The 15,563-nt window shown below is 40.0% G+C and overlaps 2 protein-coding genes and 1 pseudogene across 2 annotated transcripts; 1 reads left to right on the forward strand and 2 right to left on the reverse strand.

Annotated features, from left to right (window-relative positions):
• Positions 1-1,121: 1,121 nt before the first annotated feature.
• LOC135641460 (desmethyl-deoxy-podophyllotoxin synthase-like) lies at positions 1,122-2,992 on the reverse strand. The gene is made up of 2 exons (XM_065156823.1): positions 2,078-2,992; positions 1,122-2,040 (listed from the first exon to the last, which is right to left on the reverse strand). Exons 1-2 carry the CDS (start codon positions 2,978-2,980, stop codon positions 1,360-1,362), a joined length of 1,584 nt encoding a protein of 527 aa, XP_065012895.1. The 5' UTR covers positions 2,981-2,992; the 3' UTR covers positions 1,122-1,359.
• A 3,309-nt stretch (positions 2,993-6,301) lies between these two features.
• On the reverse strand, positions 6,302-8,178 carry LOC135640891 (desmethyl-deoxy-podophyllotoxin synthase-like; annotated as a pseudogene).
• A 4,672-nt stretch (positions 8,179-12,850) lies between these two features.
• Positions 12,851-14,735, forward strand: LOC135639674 (desmethyl-deoxy-podophyllotoxin synthase-like). The gene is made up of 2 exons (XM_065153530.1): positions 12,851-13,757; positions 13,839-14,735. The coding sequence occupies exons 1-2, from the start codon at positions 12,858-12,860 to the stop codon at positions 14,472-14,474; spliced, it is 1,536 nt and encodes a 511-aa protein (XP_065009602.1). The 5' UTR covers positions 12,851-12,857; the 3' UTR covers positions 14,475-14,735.
• Positions 14,736-15,563: the final 828 nt, after the last annotated feature.

Below are 15,563 nucleotides of genomic sequence, written 5' to 3' on the forward strand. Positions count from 1 at the left end.
AAGGATCTATATAATTAAGCATCGGGGAAAATTTTGGATGGCATTTGTACGATCATCGGTTGGATATGTAACATGATCGAAAGGTTATCGATCCTCACATCTCCTTTTAGTCATGTGATGAAAGATTATATATCTTCTTTCATCTTTATTTTGTCCATAAATTGATCGCCCGTAGTGCTCTTGTGAAAAATAGGAAGAGAGGAGAAAGTGAGTATGGTTCTCTTTACAAAACGGTATCACTAGAGCTTTTGAATTTAATGATGGTATGCTCATAGATTAGATAAATGTTTTTTAGCAGCATCAAAATATACATATCGTAAATTTAAATATATTATTATTTAATTTCAGATTTTGTTATTTAAGTTTTTTACATAATAGTACAAGGATGGCGTTTATACTTGCTAACTATAGTTGTGAAATCAAATATCTTAGATCTACTTGTTAGCACCTTTTGCTCATGAAAATATGTTAATCAGTTTTCATTTACGATGCATGAATGATTCATTGATATTGTCGATTTTCTTTTCTATCTAATCTATCTTATCGCCTGCTTTTGGGCGATATAAAATTTTATCATGTTTGATCAATGGACCACTATTAATAGGTTGTTGTTGACAACAGTATCATTGAGGACGGTGGCCTCCAATGGTCGACCTACGAGGCACGAGCAGCACTATTGTGACAATATTTGCTAGCCAAAATTAACGTCAACTGAATGCTGGAGGTCGCATGCAAGCAACGACCATGCCTTATGCAATGATCGTACAAAGGGACATTTAGGGTTTTATTAAAAAGGATGGTTTTACCCCTCATAAGATAATTTCAATCTATGTCATTATGTTTACATTTCAATTCTACCCTTTCATAAATTAAAATTTTCTTTTATATATCTTAGGTAAAAATTATATTTTTCTCTTTCAAAAATTTAAAAATTTTAATTGATGTCCTCAATTATAAAATTGACTAGAAATACAGTTGGCAATAATATTTAATTATTCATAATATCTCTTAGTTGGGCTAGAGATACAGTGGACTAGAAAATAAGCCAAATCAGGATTTTGATTAAATTTTACGGTATTCAAGATATGCTTTTTCGTAACATTCATCCTTTGACAATAATATTTATTTATTTCAAATATCAAAACAGTAATTTCATTATACTAAACAGCCCATAAGAGGACGTCACAAGAAAGAGCCTCCTACACTTTATCAACACTGTCTATATGAAGTGTAACAAATTTCTGTAACAATGCTGCTCCGATGAGGACGATAACGATGACGACGATACAAGTAAAGACTATTGGGTAGAAGTGCATACATGAAGAAACGACTACGGTTGCATGTATTTTTGGGTAAAGGTCAAGTCATGGAGAAAGGAATACGAGGGATGGCACGTAGGCAGAGGTCCGACTTCCTCCGGCACGTAATCGAGAAGGTCTCGCTCATGTCCAACTCCTGGGGCATCCCTTCATTTCCCGATGGGAGCTCCCAATCAAAGTTGTAGAGAAGGCTAGCCAGGGAAAGCTCTATGCTCTTCAAACCAAATGACATCCCTGGGCATATCCTCCTGCCTGCCCCGAAAGGTAAGAACTCAAAGTTGGTTCCCTTGAAGTCGACCATGGAATTCCTGCTCTCGAATCTCTCTGGCTCAAACTCAGTGGGACTGTCCCAGTATCGAGGATCCCTTCCCAAGGCCCAAACGTTCACGAATACTCTTGTCTTCTCTGGTATCTGGTAACCAAGAACCTCGCACGTCTCCCGGCACTCTCGGGGGAGCAGCAGAGGAACAGGAGGGTGCAGCCTCAGAGTCTCCTTGATGACCAGTTTCAAGTAGTTCATTCCGTTGATGTCCTTCTCCGTCACCTTTCCCTTTTCTCCGACAGTCTCCCTCACCTCCTCTTGCAACTTCCGCATCACTCTTGGATTCCTCATCAGCTCCGACATGGCCCACTCCATTATTCCTGCGGAGGTCTCGCTGGCCCCACCGAGCATATCCTTTATTGCAAAAGGAATCCAGAAATTAGATTCTCGAAACTGCGACTGTAAGGAAAGATTAGGGTTTCAAAAATAAGCATACCAGCATCATGGCTTTCATGTCCTCGTCTGCTAAGGGGAATGACAGGCTACCTTCAGCTTGAACTCTCAGCATGACATCGACCAAGGCCTCCTCCTCCTCCTCCTCCTCCGGTTGCTCTGCGGACTTCCTTTCTCTGCGCTCTTGAATGATGCTATTCAGGATCGCGTCCATGTCACGGTGTAACATCTGCATCTTGAAAGTCGCGCCACTGAGAAGTTTAATTATCGGCCATGACGGGAATAAGTCCGCCAAACTGAAGCCTCCGGCAGCTTCCAGCGTTTGCATCACTATCCGTATGAACTCTTTCTGGTACTTGCACTTGCTGCCGATGACGGACCGGGAGCCTATGTCATTAGCCAACAGCACCAATTTCTTACTGAGGTTCACGGTGGAACCAGCGTTGGACAACAGGACTATCGACCGCACAAGATTAAGCACCTCCTCTTCCCGGATAAAGCGAAAAGATTGGACTCGCTTGGCACTCAATAGCTCCACGATGCTCATCTTGCGCAGCTCCCTCCAGTGGAATCCATACGAGGTAAAGCCGACGCCCCTGTCACCGTATGTGGCGGACTGGAGATTCAGGTTAGTGGGCCGAGAGGCGAAGCTGACGTCGTGGGTTTTCATGATCTCAGCAGCCGCTTCGGTAGATGAGACAACGAGGGTGGGGACCTCACCGAGCTTCAGGAGTATCACGGGGCCAAATTTCTTAGATAAGGCAGTGAGGGAACGATGCGGCAGGCCACCCAAGAGATGGTGCAAGCTGCCTATGATAGGGAGCTTAGATGGACCGGGAGGCAGTGTGGCACGAGCTCCGCCACCAGACCTGTTCTTCTTGAGTAGCAGCAGCGAAACGAGGAGGACGAGAAAGGAGAAGAGGAAGGAGGTGCTGGTGAGATCCATGGTTTAATTAGTTTTCTGGTGATGAGGCACCACAGGCCCGTACACCCTTCTTATACACACGACAGTTGCGAGTTTCGCATGCAGCTTCCCGGTTCAGTAGTGACGGACGTTCCCGTATCATCACGATAGTTCATCTGGGTCAAAGTCTGGATTGTACAACAAACATAAACATGGGATCCCAACGGTGGCGGTCAAATTCGTCAGCCAATTTAAAATGAGAACGGACTATAAAATCTGATAAATAATTGTTATATATATATTATTTTTTCTACAATCTCTGGCCACACCAACTTTCCGTTCGTTACTTGTTTGTTTCGGTCGCAAGCAAGCCGCCATGGACGTGTCCTACTCCGAGGGTATTAGTTTCATTCAGTATATTTTTGACCATGTTTCGGAACGCAATTGTTTCATTGGCCAAGGAAAATCTAACTTTGAAAGATGATCATGATATGGTTTGATTTGCAATTTTCATTCATAATCATCAATATTCTAAATCTGAAGTCCAAATAATAATAAAAACATTAGTTTAGTATCATTTCACGATGTTTTGGGACAGGTTCATTTGGGACAAAGCTTGTGCGGCATGCAAAATAAAAGTCCAAGGTGTAGTCTCTAACACTTAGAGATGCGTCCATGTTCAGAGGCCACCTGTTGTCTTATTTCTTTGAGCATGTCATAAGATGGATGTATGTGAAATTGACAGTGACACAATGATGAGTAAAGACATTAAGAAGATGGTGCAAGCCACCTTCGATAAAAGAGGTTAGATGGATCGGGTGTCAGTCGCAGAAGGAAGAGAAATAGGAGGGCGGAGAAAACGTAACCAAGTGTTGGTGAAATCCATGGTTGTATGGAACCGACGAGCAAGAGGCCACTCTTTTTTCTTTTTTTGATAGACATGACAGTGTTTTTTTTTTTTACATAATTTCTAGGTTAATTGGTGATGAATGACGTTACCGTATTATAATACAATGGCAGCTCAATCAAATCAACTGGTCATGGCAGTGTTGGTGGGACATTAGACCGATTTCCTGAGAGATTTGAACATGTGCACGTCGAATTTGACCGTTTGGCATCTCAATCAAATCTCCGGTCATTGGCACTGTTGGTGGGATTGAAACAAACAATTAGCAAACCGAAAGTTTGCATAGCATGGATCTTAGAAAAACAATATATATAGTAATTATTCATTGTCGCTTATTCACATTCTATGCAGCAGTAGAATTTGACCGACATTTCGTTTTCCCCATGATTTGATTTTATAGATTATACCTTCGGACTTTCCATAATGAATCAGTCACGATTGGATAACTAAATTAATGATCAAAGTGATCGCGATGTTAGTGATATAATTATTTTTTAAGTAAAATAAGAGTACTGATTAAAAAATACTCAAGATATGAATTTTTTTTTTAAGGAAATCATCCTTAATAATATATTCATAAATAGAGATGAGAAACACAATAATAGTTGACGCAATACGAATTCCATCCAAACAAAAACTGCACTTATGGCCACATATATTGGCTCTCTCTTGGGCACATATGCGTGCCCCTAATCAAAATTCCTATACTGAATCAAACTCCTATACATCTATTCACATAACTTGCTTTCGGATGTCATGATGTTATAAGTCTTAATATTTCATGTGGTTGTGATAAATTGAATTTGAGTTATTAGGAGCGAGACTTCTCACGATCTCGACCACAATGCTTCCAAAGAATTATTATATAAGCTATCAATCCATCTCATCAAAACATAAAGATTCAAATCCGTCACGACCTCTTTAAGCTGATCTACTATCCATCTATAGCTTCACGCAAGGATCTCCATTTTATTACTTCACCAAAGTTCTTGCTGGTGGTAGGTATCGCCTCCATTGGTGTTTTTAGATCCAACTAGAAGAACATGAATTTGAGGATCGATATGTTCCTACTTTGCCTATCTTATATGTCCGGAACATATTTTCCTTGCCTTAGTTACAAGTCAAAGAAAATTCCTTGCCTTACCTATCTTATGTGTCCGGAACATGTAGTTAGGCTAGACTTCTATTGAATGTGCCTATTGTATATATTTGCATCAGAGTAATTATGGGTTGTGGTTATCATTATTGTTAGGTAATTGAACATCTATTTGCGAGTCCATGATGTGACAGGAGGATAATTTAAAAGACTCATGATAATATATGTATTGCTATATATTGATAAGGATCTATATAATTAAGCATCGGGGAAAATTTTGGATGGCATTTGTACGATCATCGGTTGGATATGTAACATGATCGAAAGGTTATCGATCCTCACATCTCCTTTTAGTCATGTGATGAAAGATTATATATCTTCTTTCATCTTTATTTTGTCCATAAATTGATCGCCCGTAGTGCTCTTGTGAAAAATAGGAAGAGAGGAGAAAGTGAGTATGGTTCTCTTTACAAAACGGTATCACTAGAGCTTTTGAATTTAATGATGGTATGCTCATAGATTAGATAAATGTTTTTTAGCAGCATCAAAATATACATATCGTAAATTTAAATATATTATTATTTAATTTCAGATTTTGTTATTTAAGTTTTTTACATAATAGTACAAGGATGGCGTTTATACTTGCTAACTATAGTTGTGAAATCAAATATCTTAGATCTACTTGTTAGCACCTTTTGCTCATGAAAATATGTTAATCAGTTTTCATTTACGATGCATGAATGATTCATTGATATTGTCGATTTTCTTTTCTATCTAATCTATCTTATCGCCTGCTTTTGGGCGATATAAAATTTTATCATGTTTGATCAATGGACCACTATTAATAGGTTGTTGTTGACAACAGTATCATTGAGGACGGTGGCCTCCAATGGTCGACCTACGAGGCACGAGCAGCACTATTGTGACAATATTTGCTAGCCAAAATTAACGTCAACTGAATGCTGGAGGTCGCATGCAAGCAACGACCATGCCTTATGCAATGATCGTACAAAGGGACATTTAGGGTTTTATTAAAAAGGATGGTTTTACCCCTCATAAGATAATTTCAATCTATGTCATTATGTTTACATTTCAATTCTACCCTTTCATAAATTAAAATTTTCTTTTATATATCTTAGGTAAAAATTATATTTTTCTCTTTCAAAAATTTAAAAATTTTAATTGATGTCCTCAATTATAAAATTGACTAGAAATACAGTTGGCAATAATATTTAATTATTCATAATATCTCTTAGTTGGGCTAGAGATACAGTGGACTAGAAAATAAGCCAAATCAGGATTTTGATTAAATTTTACGGTATTCAAGATATGCTTTTTCGTAACATTCATCCTTTGACAATAATATTTATTTATTTCAAATATCAAAACAGTAATTTCATTATACTAAACAGCCCATAAGAGGACGTCACAAGAAAGAGCCTCCTACACTTTATCAACACTGTCTATATGAAGTGTAACAAATTTCTGTAACAATGCTGCTCCGATGAGGACGATAACGATGACGACGATACAAGTAAAGACTATTGGGTAGAAGTGCATACATGAAGAAACGACTACGGTTGCATGTATTTTTGGGTAAAGGTCAAGTCATGGAGAAAGGAATACGAGGGATGGCACGTAGGCAGAGGTCCGACTTCCTCCGGCACGTAATCGAGAAGGTCTCGCTCATGTCCAACTCCTGGGGCATCCCTTCATTTCCCGATGGGAGCTCCCAATCAAAGTTGTAGAGAAGGCTAGCCAGGGAAAGCTCTATGCTCTTCAAACCAAATGACATCCCTGGGCATATCCTCCTGCCTGCCCCGAAAGGTAAGAACTCAAAGTTGGTTCCCTTGAAGTCGACCATGGAATTCCTCCTCTCGAATCTCTCTGGCTCAAACTCAGTGGGACTGTCCCAGTATCGAGGATCCCTTCCCAAGGCCCAAACGTTCACGAATACTCTTGTCTTCTCTGGTATCTGGTAACCAAGAACCTCGCACGTCTCCCGGCACTCTCGGGGGAGCAGCAGAGGAACAGGAGGGTGCAGCCTCAGAGTCTCCTTGATGACCAGTTTCAAGTAGTTCATTCCGTTGATGTCCTTCTCCGTCACCTTTCCCTTTTCTCCGACAGTCTCCCTCACCTCCTCTTGCAACTTCCGCATCACTCTTGGATTCCTCATCAGCTCCGACATGGCCCACTCCATTATTCCTGCGGAGGTCTCGCTGGCCCCACCGAGCATATCCTTTATTGCAAAAGGAATCCAGAAATTAGATTCTCGAAACTGCGACTGTAAGGAAAGATTAGGGTTTCAAAAATAAGCATACCAGCATCATGGCTTTCATGTCCTCGTCTGCTAAGGGGAATGACAGGCTACCTTCAGCTTGAACTCTCAGCATGACATCGACCAAGGCCTCCTCCTCCTCCTCCTCCTCCGGTTGCTCTGCGGACTTCCTTTCTCTGCGCTCTTGAATGATGCTATTCAGGATCGCGTCCATGTCACGGTGTAACATCTGCATCTTGAAAGTCGCGCCACTGAGAAGTTTAATTATCGGCCATGACGGGAATAAGTCCGCCAAACTGAAGCCTCCGGCAGCTTCCAGCGTTTGCATCACTATCCGTATGAACACTTTCTGGTACTTGCACTTGCTGCCGATGACGGACCGGGAGCCTATGTCATTAGCCAACAGCACCAATTTCTTACTGAGGTTCACGGTGGAACCAGCGTTGGACAACAGGACTATCGACCGCACAAGATTAAGCACCTCCTCTTCCCGGATAAAGCGAAAAGATTGGACTCGCTTGGCACTCAATAGCTCCACGATGCTCATCTTGCGCAGCTCCCTCCAGTGGAATCCATACGAGGTAAAGCCGACGCCCCTGTCACCGTATGTGGCGGACTGGAGATTCAGGTTAGTGGGCCGAGAGGCGAAGCTGACGTCGTGGGTTTTCATGATCTCAGCAGCCGCTTCGGTAGATGAGACAACGAGGGTGGGGACCTCACCGAGCTTCAGGAGTATCACGGGGCCAAATTTCTTAGATAAGGCAGTGAGGGAACGATGCGGCAGGCCACCCAAGAGATGGTGCAAGCTGCCTATGATAGGGAGCTTAGATGGACCGGGAGGCAGTGTGGCACGAGCTCCGCCACCAGACCTGTTCTTCTTGAGTAGCAGCAGCGAAACGAGGAGGACGAGAAAGGAGAAGAGGGAGGAGGTGCTGGTGAGATCCATGGTTTAATTAGTTTTCTGGTGATGAGGCACCACAGGCCCGTACACCCTTCTTATACACACGACAGTTACGAGTTTCGCATGCAGCTTCCCGGTTCAGTAGTGACGGACGTTCCCGTATCATCACGATAGTTCATCTGGGTCAAAGTCTGGATTGTACAACAAACATAAACATGGGATCCCAACGGTGGCGGTCAAATTCGTCAGCCAATTTAAAATGAGAACAGACTATAAAATCTGATAAATAATTGTTATATATATATATATATATATATATATATTATTTTTTCTACAATCTCTGGCCACACCAACTTTCCGTTCGTTACTTGTTTGTTTCGGTCGCAAGCAAGCCGCCATGGACGTGTCCTACTCCGAGGGTATTAGTTTCGTTCAGTATATTTTTGACCATGTTTCGGAACGCAATTGTTTCATTGGCCAAGGAAAATCTAACTTTGAAAGATGATCATGATATGGTTTGATTTGCAATTTTCATTCATAATCATCAATATTCTAAATCTGAAGTCCAAATAATAATAAAAACATTAGTTTAGTATCATTTCACGATGTTTTGAGACAGGTTCATTTGGGACAAAGCTTGTGCGGCATGCAAAATAAAAGTCCAAGGTGTAGTCTCTAACACTTAGAGATGCGTCCATGTTCAGAGGCCACCCGTTGTCTTATTTCTTTGAGCATGTCATAAGATGGATGTATGTGAAATTGACAGTGACACAATGATGAGTAAAGACATTAAGAAGATGGTGCAAGCCACCTTCGATAAAAGAGGTTAGATGGATCGGGTGTCAGTCTGGCACTAGCTCATTGACTAGAGCTTGTTATTCTTGTAAGTCGCAGAAGGAAGAGAAATAGGAGGGCGGAGAAAACGTAACCAAGTGTTGGTAAAATCCATGGTTGTATGGAACCGACGAGCAAGAGGCCACTCTTTTTTCTTTTTTTGATAGACATGACCGTGTTTTTTTTTTTTTTTACATAATTTCTAGGTTAATTGGTGATGAATGACGTTACCGTATTATAATACGATGGCAGCGTTGGTGGGACATTAGACCGATTTCCTGAGAGATTTGAACATGTGCACGTCGAATTTGACCGTTTTGCTTGTTGATGATTGACGTGACCGTTTGGCATCTCAATCAAATCTCCGGTCATTGGCACTGTTGGTGGGATTGAAACAAACAATTAGCAAACCGAAAGTTTGCATAGCAGGGATCTTAGAAAAACAATATATATAGTAATTATTCATTGTCGCTTATTCTCATTCTATGCAGCAGTAGAATTTGACCGACATTTCGTTTTCCCCATGATTTGATTTTATAGATTATACCTTCGACTTTCCATAATGAATCAGTCACGATTGGATAACTAAATTAATGATCAAAGTGATCGCGATGTTAGTGATATAATGATCAAAGTGGTCTTGAAAGGGTTCATGGGCACGTTGATAGCAATAATCAGTTCCCTACAATGATTTAATGCTGCTTACAACTGCACCAATGTGCATGAGCAGAGAGTGGTTTCAAAGTCCTAGCAAATTTACAAACAAGGAATACCTTTGAGGTGGAGTTGGTAAATGTGCTCCTTTCAAGATTTAATACCCAGTAGCGGAGAGGTCATATATGGTGTTCCGACAAGTCTGATATCGGACGAAAAGTTTGACACGAATAATTAAATTATTATATGTCGACTGGAAATTTTAAGTGTCTTACAACTTGCTTAAACGAAATATAAATTTAATAGCTTTTGGACAGGACATAGTTTGATGGAGATACGTTAAAACTTCACGATTTATAACCTCATCTGACATGACATGCTCAAGACTAAAGTATGTATGTGATTGAAACAAACAATTAGCAAACGGAAAGTCTGCATGGTATGTGATTGAAACAAACAATTAGCAAACCCGTTGATTCTCATTCATTCTTGTGTCGCAGCAGAATTTGACCGGCATTTTGTTGTCCTCATGATTTGATTTTAGAGATTGTACCTTCGACTTTGCATAATGAATCAGTCAAGATTGGATAACTAAATTAATGGTCAAAGTGATCGAGATATTAGTGATATGATATTTTATTTCAAAAAAATAAACTTGCTTAACTAAATCAACGGGTTACAAAAGACATTCCGATATGGGAATGTAATAAAAAGCTAAATCGAAAATGCCACTCCTCTCTTTAAAAAAAATAAATGATTGAAAAATCTGATCAATCAGTTGGTCATCTTTTTTTTTTTTAATAAATAAAAATATTATATATATCAAAATATATAAAACAATATTTCTTATAGACGACGGATAACATAAGTATGCATCAAAATCAAAATGTTCATCAACATCATTTTGTCAAATTCCACGTGCACAAGTTCAAATCTCTCAGTTCAACGGTCTAAACTGCCACCAACACTTGCATGGTCACGAGCTGCCATAGCATGACACGGTCACGTCAACGTCATTAAATGAGACGGTCAAATTCGACTTGCACAGATTCAGATCTCTCATTAAGACCGTCAAAAAAATCCGACCAACAGTGCCATGACCAGTTGATTTGATCAAGCTGCCGTAGCATGATATGGTCACGTCAACATCATTAAATAAAACGGTCAATTTCGACGTGCACAGATTCAAATCTCTCAGTGAGAAGGTCATAAAAGTCCCACCATAATTGCCATGAACAGTTGATTTGATTGAGCTCTGCCATTGTATGATACGGTCACGTCAATAATCATAACTTAGAAACTATGTACAAAAATCGCAACCACTGTTTGTCTATCAGAAAGAAAAGGTGGGGCCTCTTGCTCCTTAGATCGCATACAACCATGGATTTCACCAACACGCGTTACTGTCCGCCCTCCGCTTTCTCTTTCTCCAGCTGCTATTTCACCCGATCCATCTAACCTCCTATTGTAGGCCGTTTTCACATCTCCATGGTGTCTTACTTTGTTATTGTTTCACTTATTTATAAAATTGGATTCGTCATATTTCACAAGACCATTATAAACAATGAATTATGAATAAAAAGATTATAAAAAAATTTATAATCTTTCACTAATATCATATATTTATATCTCCTCTTAGTATATGTGTATCCAAGTATTTTTCTATCCTTGGGTGGTCTTATCTTTTTATGAGCGAGAGTATAGGGTCTGTGATAAGTAATTAGGAGAGTTCATTCCATCATTATCATATTTTAAAGAATCATATCATAATTAGACTTTTTTGATCGATTATCATAATCAAAATCCAATCATATTCATAATATATCTTATCAAATTATATAAGATAACATAATATAATATTTTCCCATTTAACCAATTAATTGATAAGATATAAAAATATAAAATTAAAATAAATAAAAATAAAAATTTATTAAAAAAATATTTAATTAGATTATAATAAATTTTAAAAAATAATTTATACATGCATATGAATTTTTATAGAATAAATCAATAAGTTCAATAAATATAATACTATATTCAGTTTGACTATATGTATGACTCATAACGATTGTATTTCATATTTTTATAATCAATTAATTAACTAAATGATTGCATGGAATCAATCAATATATACAACATCATCATCCAACAAAATCAAGAATTTTTGGTTCAGCTCTAACCTTAAAAATCGTGGGATCAGGATAGAGCCCTTAAATAAGATGACATGAATAATAGTAGGAAACACTTTGCAGGTGCCGACATAATCAATAATATGACATGAACTGTTTATTTGCGCGCTAGAGAGAGCGGTAAAGGTAACTATCAATCAACTCTTACATTATTAACCGTTCACTCGTCACTGTCTTACGAATTTATGGGATACACCGATGTGTTTTCTGCATCGATTGAGAGTGGCCTTTCGTTATTGCTTGTCTTGGATACATGCAGATGCTCACATTATTGCTTCTTTTGGGTTGCACCCAGAATTCGTCAGTGCCTAGAATAAAATCGCTATTCAACGAGTTCAACAATCCAAACTTGGATTTATAATAATTTGGACCAAAGTAGGATTCTTGATTTGACTTCATCTTGTCAATTTCACATACATCCATCTTATGACATGCTCAAAGAAATAATATAAGAGTCTTATTTTGCATGCCGCACAAGCTTTGTCCCAAATGAACCTGTCCCAAAACAACCTGAAATTATACTAAACTAATATTTTATTATTATTTGAACTTACAGATTTAGAATATTGATGATTATGAATGAAAATTGCAAATCAAACCATATCACGATCATCTTTCAAAGTTAGATTTTCCTTGACCAACGAAACAATTACGTTCCGAAACATGGTCAAAGATATACAGAATGAAACTAATACCCTCGGAGTAGGACATGGCCATGGCGGCTTGCTTGCGACCGAAACAATCAAGTAACGAACGGAAAGTTGGCGTTGCAGAGATTGTAGAAAAAATAATATATATAAATATATATATAACAATTATTTATCAGATTTTATAGTTTGTTCTCATTTTAAAGTGGCTGACGAATTTGACCGCCACCATTGTGATCACAAGTTTTTGTTTGTTGTACCATCGAGACTTTGACCCAGATGAACTATCGTGATGATACGGTAACGTCTCTCACTACTCAACCGGGAAGCTGCATGCGAAACTCGTAACTGTCATGTGTATAAGAAGGGTGGACGGGCCTGTCGTGCCTCATCACCAGAAAACTGATTAAACCATGGATCTCACCAGCACCTCCTTCCTCTTCTCCTTTCTTGTCCTCCTCGTTTCGCTGCTGCTACTCAAGAAGAACAGGTCCGGTCGCGGAGCTCGTGCCACACTGCCTCCCGGTCCATCTAAGCTCCCTATCATAGGCAGCTTGCACCATCTCTTGGGTGGCCTGCCGCATCGTTCCCTCACTGCCTTATCTAAGAAATTTGGCCCCGTGATACTCCTGAAGCTCGGTGAGGTCCCCACCCTCGTTGTCTCATCTACCGAAGCGGCTGCTGAGATCATGAAAACCCACGACGTCAGCTTCGCCTCTCGGCCCACTAACCTGAATCTCCAGACCGCCACATACGGTGACAGGGGCGTCGGCTTTACCTCGTATGGATTCCACTGGAGGGAGCTGCGCAAGATGAGCATCGTGGAGCTATTGAGTGCCAAGCGAGTCCAATCTTTTCGGTTTATCCGGGAAGAGGAGGTGCTTAATCTTGTGCGGTCGATAGTCCTGTTGTCCAACACTGGTTCCACCGTGAACCTCAGTAAGAAATTGGTGCTGTTGGCTAATGACATAGGCTCCCGGTCCGTCATCGGCAGCAAGTGCAAGTACCAGAAAGAGTTCATACGGATAGTGATGCAAACGCTGGAAGCTGCCGGAGGCTTCAGTTTGGCGGACTTATTCCCGTCATGGCCGATAATTAAACTTCTCAGTGGTGCGACTTTCAAGATGAAGATGTTACACCGTGACATGGACGCGATCCTGAATAGCATCATTCAAGAGCGCAGAGAAAGGAAGTCCGCAGAGCAACCGGAGGAGGAGGAGGAGGAGGCCTTGGTCGATGTCATGCTGAGAGTTCAAGCTGAAGGTAGCCTGTCATTCCCCTTAGCAGACGAGGACATGAAAGCCATGATGCTGGTATGTTCCTTTTGAAACCCTAATCTTTCCTTACAGTCGCAGTTTCGAGAATCTAATTTCTGGATTCCTTTTGCAATAAAGGATATGCTCGGTGGGGCCAGCGAGACCTCCGCAGGAATAATGGAGTGGGCCATGTCGGAGCTGATGAGGAATCCAAGAGTGATGCGAAGGTTGCAAGAGGAGGTGAGGGAGACTGTCGGAGAAAAGGGAAAGGTGACGGAGAAGGACATCAACGGAATGAACTACTTGAAACTGGTCATCAAGGAGACTCTGAGGCTGCACCCTCCTGTTCCTCTGCTGCTCCCCCGAGAGTGCCGGGAGACGTGCGAGGTTCTTGGTTACCAGATACCAGAGAAGACAAGAGTATTCGTGAACGTTTGGGCCTTGGGAAGGGATCCTCGGTACTGGGACAATCCCACTGAGTTTGAGCCAGAGAGATTCGAGAGGAGGAATTCCATGGTCGACTTCAAGGGAACGAACTTTGAGTTCTTACCTTTCGGAGCAGGCAGGAGGATATGCCCAGGGATGTCATTTGGTTTGAAGAGCATAGAGCTTTCCCTGGCTAGCCTTCTCTACAACTTTGATTGGGAGCTCCCATCGGGAGATGAAGGGATGCCCCAGGAGTTGGACATGAGCGAAACCTTCTCGATTACGTGCCGGAGGAAGTCGGACCTCTGCCTGCGTGCCATCCCTCGTATTCCTTTCTCCATGACCTGAGCTTTACCCAAAAATACACGCACCCGTATTCATTTTTTCATGCATGCACGTCTACTCAGTAGTCTTTACCTGTGTCATCATCGTTGTTATCATCCTCATCCTCGTACTCATCCTCATCGGAGCAACATTGTTATAGAAATTTGTTACACTTCATATAGACAGTGTTGATAAAGTGTAGGAGACTCTTTGGTGTAAAGCCTTCTTATGGGCATTTTAGTATAATGAAATAACTGTTTTGATATTTGAAACAATTAAATATTATTGAAATGTTACGAAAAAGCATAGCTTTAATATCGTAAAATTTCATCAAAATCCTGATTTGGCTTATTTTCTAGTCAACTGTATCTCTAGCCCAACTAAGGGACATTATGAATAAAGATTGATATAAGTATCCAACTAAACCAAACTCTTAATAATAGTTAAGGGTCTGAGATTTCTAGCTTTACAGCTTGTTTGATCATTAATGATTCTGTAAAGCTTCTCTTAATCACATAAGCAAACGCTTGAAGGCATAAAAGATCCAATTTGTGCTTATCATTCATATTCAAAATGATATATCCATTTTTGCAGGTGTAAAGCAATGACATCTCTATTCCCTTCCACAAAATTATAAGTGTTTATAGGTAATTTTGTGGAAGGGAATAGAGATGCCTTTACGCTTGAAACCATCTAAAAGTCGACAAATCTATTCACTTCCAATCAAAGTGGAGTGTAAATTTACAACACTAAAATTTTAAGACTTATAGGTAGCAAAAAACTCAATCCGTAGTTTAGCATGGTAAAAAACTCCTATGTCAATCACCCACTCAAGAGAAAATATCATTAAAAAGAGATAAAATTAAATAGCCACCACCCTACACCATAGATGTCGTATTATCTTTTGACTCTATAGGCTCTACTTCAATTCTCTTTTTCTTGTTGTTGTTAGGTTTCTTACATTGATTCTTGTAATGCCCTTTATCATCACAATATTTTTTCTTAATCTCGACTTGCTTTTACTAATGCGTGAATTGCTTCTATCCTTGAACTTTTACCTTTCTCTATTCTCTAATCAATTTGAGTTGTTGCTGAAATCTTTCTCCTCAATTC

This window comes from Musa acuminata, chromosome BXJ3-6 (assembly GCF_036884655.1).
Source record: "Musa acuminata AAA Group cultivar baxijiao chromosome BXJ3-6, Cavendish_Baxijiao_AAA, whole genome shotgun sequence".
Taxonomy (NCBI): Eukaryota; Viridiplantae; Streptophyta; class Magnoliopsida; order Zingiberales; family Musaceae; genus Musa; species Musa acuminata.